This window comes from Belonocnema kinseyi, chromosome 6 (genome assembly GCF_010883055.1).
Source record: "Belonocnema kinseyi isolate 2016_QV_RU_SX_M_011 chromosome 6, B_treatae_v1, whole genome shotgun sequence".
Lineage (NCBI taxonomy): Eukaryota > Metazoa > Arthropoda > Insecta > Hymenoptera > Cynipidae > Belonocnema > Belonocnema kinseyi.
The window spans coordinates 67,483,975-67,499,733 of NC_046662.1; the positions used below are offsets into that span (position 1 = coordinate 67,483,975).

Below are 15,759 nucleotides of genomic sequence, written 5' to 3' on the forward strand. Positions count from 1 at the left end.
TTTAATTTCAGACGCTTGCAATTCAAAATTATTATTTATTAATTATTGTTTTAAAAATATATAAAACCTTATATTAAAAAAAAATGGTTTAATAATGGATTTTTATATTTGCAAATTTGCATGTTGGTAAATAGAAATTCAGGCATGAGCGCGCTATTTCCGCGTGTGCGATTTATTGACCTAGTGCCTTGAAAATGTAGCAAATATGCATAAAAAATTCTATAAAAATTCATGGATCTCTTTTAAACCTTCTGCTTCATGATAAAATTATGGAATTTGATATTCGTTTAATCAGAATAATAAATAATTAACAATAAATAAACAAAGTCGTGAAAAAATCACTATTTACAACAAAATTCATAAATTTGCGAAAAATTAATGGACCCGCCCTCCTTTCCGTTTCAAAATGGCCGATGGTTTGAGTTTTGTCTTAAGTAAAAGCTATCCCTCGATACGGGAATCGGGTTAAAGTCAATCAATTTCTTGCAAAAAGGTTTTCTGATATTAATAGACTTCCGCTATTCATAATATATCAGGGTGATCGCTGGACCGGGAAACCAGGAAATGACAGTGATTTTTTTTTGGCCGGGAATTTTACAAATTTGTAGAAGAAAAATCTGTCCACGTTCGATTTCAACAGTTTATAAATAATTAGTTGAATTGTTATGGTTATAGCTTACGATGCGTAATTCAAAATTTTTTACTTTAAAAATTTTCCATTTCAAATTTTTATTTCTAAGCTTCCATTTTTAATTTAAAGAATTTTGAAACGCTTTCTTGAAGACTTGAACAAATAAAAAATAAAAGCCTTTGATGTTGAAAATTTTTGATAAAAATATTTCGATTTAATAAATAAATAATTTCTTTTTAATTTATCTGTATTTTAAGTTATAAAAAGTGCACAAAAACGATTTCACAAAACTATTTTAAACCAGTTTAAAATATTCAAGAATTTTCAGATTTTAACGTTAAAATATAAACGGTTACAATTTGAAAGTCTAATTCATTAAACAAATGTGAAGGTATGACTGAAACTTTATAAACTATTTTTAACTTGAACATAACTTCATAATAATATGTTCTTAATTAAAGGGTTTTATTAAATTTAAAATATTGTTTAAGTTTCAAATATTCAATTTTTAACCCATTCAATTTGAAATTTGTAATTAAAAAAAATGAAACCAACTGCTTAAAAGTGAAAAATCTTTAACTGAATTGTTTGACATAGAAAACCTGGAAGCGGTAAAATTTCTAGGAGACTTTAAACTTCGAATGTTACAATTTTAATTGTTGTATTTGAAAAATGCTTAATTTGCAAATGCAAATTTTAAATTTTGATGTATAAATTACAAATAAACATTCGTAGAAAAAGTTTCAGTAATTTTAAGAGATACTTAGGAGTTTTGAAAAGATTGAAAATTATCATGCAAATTTTAGAAAGTTTTCTTAAAATCTTCTAGAATCTTTTAAGAATTTTTTTTTTAATCTTTGAAAAACTTTTTAAATACTCTCTTAAAATAATTTTTGAAAATGAAAAGTTATTTTTAATTTTCCTAGGAATCTTAAGAAAATGTTTTTATTCTTTTGAAGCCTTTCACAATTCTTGAAAAGAATCTAATTTTTTGTTTAAAATCTGCGAAAATCTACATGTTGTTTCATATCAGGCTATCATTTCAAGTTTTACATTAAGTTTGAATCTTTTGAAAACTTCTACATATCTCTTAAAATTACTCAAATTTCGCCCTAAAATTATAATGGTTCAATTGTTATTTATCCATCCCAATTGTAAAGAAATTTTCTAAAATTTGCAGGATTTTCTGAAAATTGTAGAAAAAATTTAATTCATTTTGACAGATATTAAGAAGTTCTAAAAAAATTTCCAAAATAATTTTAAATTTAAAACAAATCTAAAATAACTTCTAGATTTCTCAAGATTTTGAAATGAAATTTAGAAGCTTTCCAATGATGTTTACACAGTTTGAAAAGAAAATAATGGAATTTCTAATTTAAGAAGTGTTCAGTTAAAATTGTTTCATTTTTTCAATATTGGATGTTTCTAGCTTAAAATTCCTTAAAATTATATAATTTTGAAAATTTTAAAGTTCATTGATTGATTTTTTAATTTGCAGCATTGAAAATGATATTGTGGATTTATATTTTTTTATATTGAAAAATGTTAATACCTTCAATTTTATACGCGTAAATTATTGGGAATTTGAATACAACATTTTTAAATTAAAAACTTATAAATTTTAATTTTAAAAGTTTAAAATTTAACAGTTCCACTTTCAGTGCTTTCACTTGCAACTCAGTTTTTATTACCTCAAGTGGAAAATTGTTTAGCTTTAGTGTTCCATTTTTTTTTAATTTCATTGACCGTGAAAAATGTTTGCGAACCCGGAATTTATTTCGTCGATTAAAACGGCACCCTATATATATGAAAAATCTATGGATTTCCCGAAGAGAGTTATTGTTTTTTATTAGTCGGGAGAACCCGGAGAAAGCTGGGAGCCGAAATTCAAAAAAAAGTGACCAACTTGGTCACTGACTCGCCCAATAAGACTTGATGCTATAACTTTGGGAATATATTCTCCACATGTCTAGGAAGATTTTTATGCAAAAAAGTCGATTTTTTGCATCGGCTATATCAGACTCTCCCTTAATGTTATTTAAAATCATTATTTTAATTTCTTTTAAAAAATAACCCTCTTTCCCCCGTTTTGAGGGCATTTTGGGCCTTGAATTATGAGTTTAGAAATTGGAGTTAGATGACCATTTAATTGAAAAACAAGAAAAGAAACATTGTGCCGATTCTAAAATAATTGATTACTCCTTTCAGGTTTCCCAGTGGCTGGAAACTAGTATCTCTGCTACTGTACGCCCCTCTGGGACTAATAATCGTCCTCTTGCGCTTCCTAATCAGTCTTAGTTTCTGGACATTGGCTTCGATACTTCCAGACTGTCAACCACTTCGAACATTTTTACACAATGGACTCAGTTTATCGTTCGGCATTATCATCAAGATCAGTCCAGAGACTGAGGAGCGCAATCCCGAGGCAAGGATTCTTGTAGCGAACAATGTATCAACTCTGGATCACTTTGTGATTCGGAGAGTCGCTCAAACAGTCACTCCCAGTGGTTGGGATCTGCCAAGTTCTCTGAGCGAAGCTCTGGGTTTGCAGAAAATGGACATGAGCAGCAAGGACGTGCTCGTTGCAAATATCAAGGAATTCCTCGCTTCAACAAAAGCCAACCTTGCCGTTCAACCCGAGTTTGGAGCCACTAATAACCGCGTGGCATTGCTCAAATTCAACTCGTGGCCGTTTGGAATAGAACCGGTCGTTCAACCGGTCGTCATCAAGGCGACGAGGCCCGAATTCGTCGACGTGAGACTCACATCCGTCGCCTCGACGACGTGGACTGACGTGCTCTGGTTCATGTTCGTCCCCTACACGATTTTTACATTAAAGTACCTTAAGGCTAGAAGAAATACGGACCAGGAAATACTCGTGAGAGAGGTCGAGAAGGAGATTGCTGACGAGCTGAAAATCCAGACTAGTACGCACACGATTTCGGACAAAAGCGAGTATGAAAAGCGGTATATTCGGGAGAAAGTACAAAACAGAGGCACTCAAAGCAGAGGTTCCACGAATTCGCAGGTTGGGAACATGGAGATGATCAGAATGGCCCAGCGAGTTAATGAAGTACTTCCAATGGTACCACGCAGTGTTGTTCTTCGCGATCTTTGTAAGTGGATTATTTTTAGTTTACTTTTTCGGTCATGTTTAAGGTAGTTGTCGTTAGAGTTCTTAAATTCCCAGAAATTTAAGTTGAGGTTGTATAACCGAGAATATGACAGAATTGAGGACAATTTATGATTTTTAATAATATTTTTATTGTTCAGGCTATATCAGCGGTTGAATATAAATTACTTTCTAGTTCAGACATATTCAGGAATTACAAATATTTAACAGTGTTAGACTGAGACTCTAACTTCAAAATTCAATTGCCTCCTGTCACCAAGAGTTGAAAATTGTCCATGTGTTGAAAACAGGAAGTAGTATAAGGAGACCTCACTCCCGGAAAACTTGGATGCGTGAATTTGGATTTAGTTAGTTTGCATCGCTCGTAGCGCCTTTTGCGGAAAAATGCGAAACAGAGAACATTTTGAAAATTCTTTGATCTTTCTTTGACTAATTTTTCATTTCAAATCATTAATATTCAAATACCAGCATTTTAATCTTCTGATACTTTTAACATAGAATATTTTATAAAAGGAATAAAATAGTATTCAAGGTACTAATTTAAAATTTTCAAATCTATTAATTTATTTCAAACAAACAAAAACTGTCTTTCATACTATAAAAGATGGCTTTTTAATAAAATACTATAATTTTAAACAAAATAATTGAATTTTTAACACAGTAATTAAATATTTAACCTAAGAAGACAAATTCCCAACGAAAAAGTGTCATAGTTTATATTTTAATAAAAAAAAAGAAATTTATACAACAGAAGAAAACAATTTTAAAACCAATAAGACGCATTTCCAAGAAATAAAGATTTTTCACTCAAAAAATAAATACAAGTTTATATGAATTATTGAACCTTTAAGTCATATGACAAATTTTCTTTACAAATATTTAATTTTCAAACAAAAAATATGACTTTTCAGCAAAAAATTAATTTTCCACGAACCTCATGCATTTTTACCCAACAAAAATGAAATTTCAAACTAAAAAAATTTTGTTACAAAAAAAAAAGGAAAAATTTTAACTAACAAATATCAATCTTAAAAAATAGAAAAGTTTTATTTTCTGTTAAGAAAATGAATTTTAAACAAAAAAAAAAGTATTTTCCACTAAACAGTTAAATTTTCAACCAGACATAAGCCTTCGATAAAAAAATCGAACAATGTAGTTTATCTTTTACCCAATTAGCCGAATTTTCATTTAAAAAAAGTTTTTTTTTCAAGGAAATAATTAAACTTTCAACCAAAAGGAAGAATTTTCAACTTAAAATATAAATCATTAACAAAAAAAGTGGCTTCTTAACAAAGTGATTCAACCAAATCTTTCAAACAAATTAATTGCAAACTCAAGCAACGAAGAATGAGTTTTAAACAAAAAGTTGTATTTTCATTAAAAAACCTGCAATTTCTGCTAAAGCTGATAAAGCCTTAAATCAAAAAGATAAATTAAAAAAAAATAGTTGAATTTTCGGTTGAAAAAGATTTAATTCGAATTTTCACCCTCCTAATATGAAATTTTAAACAACAAATCATTTTCGACGAAAAAATTAAATTTTCAATCCAAGAAGACGAATTTTTAACCAAAGAAGACGAATTTTAAACCAAAAAAGATGACTTTTTAACAAGAATTTGGAATTCTCTACCAAATAGTTGTATTTTTATCAAAAAAATATGGAATTTTTCTTAAAGCAGCAGAGTTTTTGAATATAAAAAAAGTTGAGTTTTCATCTAAAAAAGATTCCAGTTGACTCTGCATGATCAAAAATTGAATGTTTTTTAACTAAAAATAAGTTTCTGCGAAAAAATTGAATTTTCAATGTAAAAAGACGAATTTTTCAACCAAAAAGCATGAATTTTTAACAAAATTTTTGAATTCTCTACAAAATAGTTGCATTTTTATCAAAAAATTACATTTTGTATTAAAACTGATGAATATCTAATAAAAATCAGATATTTTTTATAAGTGGAACTTCCATCCGGAAAAGATTCCAGTTCATTGTTCAACGTCAAAATGTAAATTTTAAACAAGTAGTGCATTTCAACGAAATAGTTAAATTAAAAAAAAATAGTATAGCAGTTTTATTTTCAACCAAACAGTTGCTTTTTATCCAAAAAGATGACATTTTTCTTCAGACGGGTGGACTCTTAATTAAGTCAAAACAAAAAAAAATTGAAAAAAAGTAATAAATATGAATCTTTAACAAAAAAAGTGATTTCTTAACAAAGTAATTCAACCAAATTTTTTAAACAAATTAGTTGAATTATCAAGCAAACTATTAATTTTTTAACAGGAAATCATTTTCTACATAAAAAATTGAATTTTCAATCCAAAAAAAAAAACAAATTTTTAACCAAAAAGGATGACTTTTTAACAAAATTGTTGAATTCTCTAACAAATTTTATTAAAAAATTAGAAATTTATCTTAAAGCAGAAGAATTTTTTATTACAAAAAACGTTGAGCTTTCATCCAAAAAAGATTCCAGTTAACTCAGTAATATCCAAAATTGAATTTTAGTACAAAAAAGTCAGTTTCTACGAAAAAAATTTAATTTTCAATCCAAAAAGACGAATTTTTTCAACCAAAAGGGAGGAATCCTTAACAAAATAGTTAAATTCTCTACCAAATAGTTGCATTTTTATCCAAAAAAGATCAGTTTGGTACTAAAACAGATGAATTTGTAATAAAGAACAAATTTTTTTATAAGTGGAACTTTCATCCAGAAAATATTTCAGATCATTTTTCAACACCAAAATATGAATTTGAAACAAAAAGTAAATTTTCTACAAAATAGTCAAGTTTTTAAGAAAGTAGTATAATAGCTTAATTTCTAACCAAACAGTTGCGTTTTTATCAAAAAAGATTTAATTTCTGCTAAAGCAGGTAAACTTTAAAATAAAAAAGACAAACAATCAAAAAAAGAGTTGAATTTTCAACCGAAGAGTTAACGAAAAAATGCAATTTTCTGTTAATTAAAATAAATTCTTAGTTTCTCATAAATTCTCAGAAAATAGTTTTTTTCGTGTGATTTTAAGAATAACAATTTTGGATTTTAAAAAACTTTTTATTCGATCAAAAGTTTACTATAAATTATAATGGTTTTTGAAATTGAACTATAAATGAAGGATTAAAAAATGAATAATAATGGAATTTGCAAGACCATTCGGAATCAATTAAAAAATTAATCATTTCCAAATTTTAAGGTAGTTGTGTCATAAGTCTGAAATATTAAAAATGTGGTTTTTCTATGATTTTAAGAATCAAAATATTATAAATGATGCAATTTCAAATAAGAAACGGTATGTTTTGTGATAAATGTATTAAAATTCACAACAACAATTTTTTTATTTTAACCATGCATTTTGCAATTGCATTTTTTCTGACCGTCGCTTCTTATCAATTTTTGAAAAATGAGTTAATTTCAATAAATAACGGATTATTAAAATGCCATCATTTTTGAAACTTTGATCAGAATCGACGGTCGGAAAAAATTCAATTCCAAAAAACAAGGTTAAAACTAATGTTTTTTGCTGTGAAGTTTAAAGTTTTTCTTATAAATTTTCCCTAACTTAAAATCACAGGAAAATCAGGGACTTTAATTTTTATAAGAGGCACTTAAAATCACTACCGAACATAATAAAAAATGAAAAATTGGTCAGAAAAAAAATTAGGGAATTTTTAATTTATAGTTAGAGGCATCCGGGTGTCTACCCTACCTGGAAAACCTGGAATTGTCAGGAAATTTTTATCTATCTGTAAAATCCTGGAAATGTCGGCCGATTCTTTATTGGTAAACGTAGCTTTATATCACTGAATTAAAATATTTTGTTGAAAATTCGTTTTTTTTTCTTCGCTTTGAAATGAATGTTTGGACTAATAATTTAACTATTACATTTTTGGTTAAACATTGATCGCCTTTAGTTGAATATTGAAATGTCTCGATGTAGCTACATGTATTTTGCTGAAAATTTACCAGTTTTTTTGCCATATTTTTTCTTTTTTGACAAAAAAATATATTTTAGTTAAAAATTCATCTATTTTTGGAATACAAATTTTATTACTTGGTTAAAAGTTAAACCCTTTGGTTAAAAATTAATTTTGTGGGTTCATGATTCATCATTTTTATTAAAAGTGTATCTTTTTGGTTGAAAATTGAGCAGTTTTGCTGGAAATTTGTTTTTTCCTTGGCGCAAAATTTGTTGTTTGCTGAGAATTTAATTATTATAACAGTTGAAACTTGAACTAATTTGTTTACAATTTTTTTTAATGTTGAATATTCCATCACTTTTGTTAAAAATTCTTCTCTTTAGTTAAAAATTAATTTTTTTACCGATAATTTAACTAAATTTTTTTAAACAATATCTTTTTTAATAGAAAATTCGTCTTTTTTGGTAGAAATTAATTTTCTTGGTAGAAAATTCATCTTTTTGGTTTAAAATTCAACTATTGCAGTTGAAGATTCGTAATTTTAATTAAAAATTCATCAGTTTCGTTGAAAATTTATATATTCCATTTTTGGTTCAAAATTGGTATTTATTAGTTCATGGACCAACAATTTCTTTTCGTTAAAAGTTCAACAGAATTCTTCTTTTTTGCAATAAAAATTTTATTATTTGGTTAGAAGTTAAATCTTTGTGTTAAAAATTAATTTTTTGTTTTCAAGATTCATAATTTTTATTAAAAATTCATCTTTTTGGTTGAAAATTGTTCAGTTTTGTTGGAATTTTATTTTTCCTTGGCTCGAAATTTCAGTTAAAAATTCCTAAGTTTCGTAGAAAATAATTTTTTTTTTCATCTGAAAATTTATCTTTTTTTTTGTTGTTACAAAATTGAACTATTTCGTTCAAAATCGGTGTATTTTTTTGAAAAGTCGCCCTTTTTGGTATAAATATAATCTTTTTGTTCAATGATTCATCTGTTTGATCTAAAATTTAAGTATTCTAGTCAAATATTCATAATTTTATTAGAAAAATTATAATTTTAGTATCTTAGTTGAAAATTCATCTTTTTGGTTTCAAATTCAACTGTTCAAGTTGAATATTCATAATTTTATTTAAAGATTCATCAGTTAGGTTGAAAATTAATTTTTTAAACTGAAAATTTGACTATTCCATTTTTTGTTGAAAATTGGCATTTTTTAGTTCAAAATTCAACTATTTGCTTTTAAATTTGTATTTTTTAGTTCAAAATTTAACTATTTGCTCGAAAATTTGTATTTTCTAGTTCAAAATTCAACTATTGGATTGAAAATTTGTATTTTTTAGTTCAAAATTTCACTATTGGATTGAAAACTGTTCATTTTTAGTACAAACTTCAACTATTTCGTTGAAAATGTATGTATTTTGTTGAAAAATCATCCTTTTTGGTACAAAATTAATCCTTTTGTTTGAAAAATCAAGGATTCTAGTTACGTATTCATTACTTTATTTTAAACATTCTATTTTTGGTAGAAAATTCTACTATTCCAGTTGAAAATTTATCATTTTAGTTAAAAATTTCTCTGTTCGGTGAAAATTAATTTGTTTTCACTGACAATGTATCTACTCCTTTTTGTTTGCAAATTGATAATTATATTTTTATTAAAAATCTAACGATTCGACTAAAATTTTGTCTTTTTTAGTTGAAAATTCAAAAAATTCGTCGAAAATTCATGTGTCTTGTTGAAAAATCGTCTCTTTTGGTAGAAAATTAATTTTCTTGTTTGCAAATTAATCTTTTTGTTTGGAAATTTAAGTATTTTGATTAAATATTCATAATTTTATTTCTACATTGATCTTTTTGGTTGAAAATGAAGCAGCTTGATTGGAAATTAAACTCTTTTGATAAGAATTCATCACATTGGCTAAAATTTTTGTTTTTTTATTTTGTGGAAAATTAATTATCTTAACTAAAAATTTAACTTTTCCATTTTTTGTTAAACACTGTTATTTTTTAATTCAAAAATCAACTATTTGGTTAAAAATAGATATTTTTTATTTGTAATTTAACTATTTAGTACTTCAGAGAAAAACACAAGAAATAAATAGTTGTATTTTCAGTATTATTTCATTAATCGAGAGTACATTGGTGAAATATTTGAATGACTCAGTACCATAAAAATTATATCTGTAAAAAAATGTGTGATACCTAGAAAAAACCTGAAATGGGCAAGAATTTTTTTTAAGGTATATCTTTTGTTAAAATTGTATTATTAGGTTGCAAATTTACCAATTTTGTTAAAAAATCGTCCTTTTTGTGGAAAGTTTGTATTTTAGGTCAGAAATTAATTTTTTTAACTGAAAATTGAACTATTTCAGCTAAAATTAATTTGTTTTATTTGAAAATTCATTTTCATTAGAAGTCTAAATAATTTGTCGGAAAACTTATTTGTTGTAAAACTATTTTTTTTGTTTTGAATATTAATATTTTGAACGACAAATTTAACTATTCCAATTTTGGTTGAAAATTGATTTTTTTAAATTGAAAATTCAACTACTTAGTAAAACTATAAACACTGTGTTAAAAGTTCAACTCATTTGTAGAAAATTCATCTTTTTGTTCGGAAATTAATTTTTTTTATCACAAAATTGAACTATTTCAGTTAAACATTCACCAGTTTAGTTGAAAATTCATCTCACTCCTTGAAAGTTTAACTAATTTCTTGGAAACTAGTTCTTTTTTTATCGAAAATAAATTTTTTGAACTGAAATTGTAACTGCACTATTTTTGGTTGAAAAGTTGAATTTTTGGTGTACAAGTTAGAAAACTTTGTACAAAGATCATTTTTTTCGGTTGCAAATAATCATTTTAGTAAAAAATTCGCCTCTTTTAAAATTTTTTTCTGTTGAAAATTTAAATTTTCCATTTCTGGTTGAAAAATGATTTTTTTATATTTTAAAATTCAGATATTTTGTTAAAAAATTGGTCTTTTTCTGTAGAAAATTAATCTTCAGTATTAAAATTTATATTTTCTGTTAAGAATTTATTTCTATGGCTAAAAATGGAACTATTTTGTGAAAAATTGGTCTATTTGTGAAGAAAATTCATCCTTTTGGATTCAGAATTAATCTTTTATGACAGAAAAATTATCTTTTTTGGTTGCAATAAATTTGAAAATTTTAATTTGAAATTGTTTTATTCAGTTTATAAAAGAGTTTATATTAAAAATGTTACAAAACAACAATTTTGGTCTTTGTTGATGAACTCAAGTAATTTGGAGTGAATCTATCAGAATTCCAGATAATTTAGCAGAATCATAGTGAATAAAAAAATTAGAGTGATTTAAACAAAATTCTCTTAAATGTAACACAAATCTTGAGATTTTAGCAGGCTTTTAGTACGGTAAACAGAATTATAGTGGTCAATATGATGAAAGTTTTACCCGCGTTGTTTTAAATCGTGAAAAGGTGACTAAATACAAAATGCATTTGCAAAAGGACTAAATATGCAAATTTAAAATAAATATAAGTCAGAAAATTGAAATTCCCTGACCTGTAGCAACCCTGATAATTAACTGATTAACATTATGAATAATATATCAATACCTGAGCTCTCATTTTAAATGTGCTACTTTCTTAGACTTCTTTAAGAAAACGATTGTTTAATAACTTTTTAATTTAATAAGAATCTGAAGAATAAAATTATTGATTTTAAAGCACGAAACTTAGTAAGAATACAAATTGGAGAGCCTATAAATATTATTATCTAAAATACACAAGATTTCAAGACATACTTTGAGTTCTGAAGAGCTCATATTTCAATCAAGCATCTGAATTGGAAGAAAAGAATTTTAAAGCTGATAGTTTTTGCATTAAAATTTAAGGAATATATTTTTCAGGTAATTTTTCAGAAACAAAACTTATTTGAAACTCGTTAACATTTTGAACTGCAGAATTTAACAACTTCATAATATTTTTATAGTAGCAGGATTAAAAAAGAATTACGTAAAAGTACTTATTTTATTTAATCGTTGATGTGTGTTTCAAAAATTTGAAGTTCGACTTTTGATGGATTGAGTTTATATTAGCTGAAAATAATCACCATCGTTCATTTATATTTCGAATTAATAATTCTGCGATTGATTTTAATCCCCGAGTTTTGCTTTTTATCATTGAAAAGTTTTCTGAAGATAAATATTTACATTTGCAATCATTTAGATAAATGGTAGAGATAACAAAAATGCATAAGTTGCATTTATAATCTTGATAAATTAAGCTCTGAGAAAATATTAAATATTTTGTGGTTTTGTGGTTCGATTCCCAATGGAGCCAAGATGGAGTAGGATCTTTTTTTCAAGAAATAATTTTAATTTTAATTTAAAAATATTAAGTATTAATCTAAAATTAAAGTTGAATTAATAATGTTAATTAATGTTTTGTTCGTTTTGGCATGATAATTAAAATTTTTGAATTTAATTTTTTTTTATATTGACTGAAAAATCATTCTTGGTTGAAAACTGAACTCTTTTGATGAAATTTCGTCCGTTTGTGTTAGTTCAACAGCTTTCGGTTTAAAATTAAAATTATTTTGTTTGAAATATCAACTGCATATTAAATTTCTCGTTGAGAATTAATCTTTTTGGGTAGAAAATTAAACTATGTAGGTGGAAGTGAAACTGCTTTATTAAAAATGCATTTTCTTCTTGATGACTTATCATGTTAGTTAAAAAAAAACTTTTTTAGTTAAAAATTCATTCTTTTGTAAATTTATTTTTATCCGTTGGAAAATAAACTATTTCACTGGAAATTCATACATTTTGTTGGAAATTAATTTTTTTTGTAGAACGTTAATCTTAATGGTATAATAATAATAATAATAACTGAAATTTTAACCGCTCCATTTCTGATTGAAAAGTTTCTTGTTGAAAGTTCATGTACATTTTATTCAAAATTGGTCTCTTTTGGTAAAAAATTATTCTTATTTGAAAATTCATTTTATTTTCCAAAATTTATGTTTTTCGTTGAAAATCTTTTTTTTTTGTAGAAAATTATTCTTCTTGTTAGAAAATTCATCTCTTTGGTTGAAAACATAAATATTTCATTGAGGACTCCTGTTGCTTTCTGGCTAAAAAAATTTTTTAACTGATATTGTAGCTATTCCATTCTTGGTTGAAAAATAATGATCTTAAGTTGAAAATTCATTTCTTTGGTAGAAAATTGAAAAAACTACTTTTTTGTAGAGGTTTCATTTCGTTTAAAAGTGTTGTGTTGCAATATAAAATTTAGTCTCCATTTTTGGTGAGAAATTTACATTTTTATGGAAAATTCAACTATTTTGTTGAAGTTAAATCTTTTTTGTTTGAAAAATCGATCATTTGGTTGAAGATTCTTCCTTTTGGTTAAGTCTATGGAATGTTTGAAAACTCTTTTTTTCCATTGTAGAATCAATTTAATTAAAAGTTTGGCTTTTTTGTTGTTAAAAATTTAACTATTTTATTGAATTGTTTTATTTTTCAAAATAAGTTTTTAAAATAAAATAAAATCTTTTTTAGTTGAAACTTCATGTATTTCGTCGAAATTTTTCAGCTTTGTTAGAAAATTTATCTTCTGGCCTGAAAATTCATTTTTTGGTCGTTGAAGGATCTACTAATTTTTTTGTTTCTAATTACTTTCTTTTTTGTGTTGAAATTTAATTTTTTAAAGTGAAAATTTAACTGTGCCATTCTTGGTGGAAAACTGATCATTTTTCTTTGAAAATTAATTTCTATATACAAAAATTTAGGTATTTTAGAAAATGCATTTTCTTTTGTTGAATACATTTTTTTAATCTGAAAATGTAGCTACTACATTTTTTTTTAATTTCCCTTCTTTGTTGAAAATGAAACTATTTGGTTGAAAAATGTTCTTTTTGTTTGAAAATCAATCTTCTTAGATGAAAATTGATTCTTATGGTTAAAAATTCAACTGTCTTGGTTCAAAATAAGTTGTTTAACTTAAGGGTAAATGATAGTCTCTGAATGGAATACTTGCAATTTTTAACCAAGAAGAAAATTTTTTAAACAAAGCGATTAACTCTCAAAGAAAAACATCATGTTCTACAAAAAAATAGATTTTTTTTTAAATACGTGAATTTTATACGAAACAGTTGAATTTTCAATTAAAAGAGGCAATTTTTCAACCGAATTGTGGAATATTCAAACCAAAGTATTACTATTCCACAAAGAAGATTTTTCAAATAATACATTAATTTTTCAACCAAATACTTCACTTTTGATCTGAAAAATATCATTTTTCAACAACAAAAGGAATAGATAAATATTCAGTTTGAGAAATTTATTTGCAATTAAAATGATGAATCCTCAACTAGAATATTAAATTAAAAAACTATTTTTCTAATTTTTCGAACAAATTACACGAAATACACTATTTTCAAATGAAAAAGTCCAATTTTCAAATAAACAAATTAATTTTCAACAAAATGCATAAACTTTTATCCAAATAGTTGAATTTGAACAATTGATTTGATTTTAGTACAAATTTTACTTAATTATTTTTTCATTAAATTTTTTCTAAATAAATAGTTTCATTTTGAAATAAAAAAAAATATCAATTTTTACCAAAAAATAAAGAAGTTGAATTTGCATTGAGGACAACTAATATCAATAAAAAAGAAAGCAAATTTGTGCAAATCATTTTAATTTTGTATGAAATGTGTAGTCGAATTTTTTATCAAATTGTTGATGTTTTAAACCAAAACGACGAATTTTCTATATAACAGTTGAATTTTCGATAAAATAGACAAATTTAGTTAAGTATATTAGTTCCCCATTGAATTTTCAACTCACAAAGACGAATATTCGACGTAAAGTGTGATATTTGATATTTCAACAATAAAATATTGTAATTGAATATAAAAAACAGTTGGATTTAACCAACAAAGATGAAATTTCGGGAAAATACTTGATTTTCAATTAAAAAATTGATTTCCAACAAACAAGTTAACCGGAATGATAAATTTTCAACCAAATAGGTACATTTTCTATCCAATTTTTTTTTTTTAGTCAAAAGTACAAATTTTCTACAAAACAGTTAAACAAAGCAGTATTAATCAACATTATCATTGTATTTTTATGTACATTCAATACCTCAGAAAATGAATATTTTCTTTAATTTTGAATGGTTATAATTTAAAAGTTTTAAATTTTCATGTTCAACGTTACACTTTTAATTTTTTCTTCAAAATTAGATACTATATAATTAACATTTTGAAGGGGGTGAGTGTTTTAAAAGCAGTTTCACTCAAATTTTTAACGACTCAATATTTTTTAATTTTTAAATCAAGTTTGCACTCGTTTGGGGTTTAACGATCTGGAGTAAACATTTTTGAAACTTCAATACTTTACATTAAAAATTATTTTGTATTAACAGTTTTTGTAAACATATAAAACATTCAATTTAGTTTACAGTTAACAATTTTAAATCTTGAATCACTTTGAACTGAAAATTATTTTTATTTAAAAGTCAAAATTTTCGAATAATTTAATTTTGGACGCAATAATATTAGCTTTGAATTTTTAATGATACAATTTTCATAATTCTAATTTACAAATATTTCAATTTTTAACTTTTTGAATTTTTTTATTTTCGAAATTTTAATCTGAAAGAATTATATTTAGAGATTCTTCAATTAAAAACAAAATTTTAAATTTTAAATGCTTTCAATTTATTTGGGATTATTAATTTTTTATAAACAAATTGATGAGTTTACAATTGGAATTTTCAAAACTTGAATCCCCTCTAATTGGAAACTATTTTTATTTAAAAGTTAAATTTTGTAATAATTCCATTTTGAACGGTTTAATTAGCTTTGAATTTTTAATGATAAAATTTAATACAAGATTTGCATTATTAATGTTGCAAAAATTTATTTGTAAACAACGGAGAAAAATATATCGCACAATGATATCGCAAAACCTCTGTATTGAAATAAAGCGCAATATGATAACATAAAGGGAGGTTCCAGAGCTTTTTAGGATATTATAATACACTAACATCGCTTGGCCACTACTAGAACCTTCGTATGTATATATAT

At 25.2% G+C, this 15,759-nt stretch overlaps 1 protein-coding gene across 1 annotated transcript in view; it reads left to right on the forward strand.

Annotated features, from left to right (window-relative positions):
- The window catches only part of LOC117174280 (ancient ubiquitous protein 1-like), a 19,975-nt gene that overhangs the window by 3,148 nt on the left and 1,068 nt on the right, over positions 1-15,759 (forward strand). Inside the window, exon 2 of the mRNA XM_033363207.1 lies at positions 2,840-3,747. Coding sequence (XP_033219098.1) covers positions 2,840-3,747 — 908 coding nt within the window. The remainder of the gene's footprint in view (positions 1-2,839; positions 3,748-15,759) is intronic.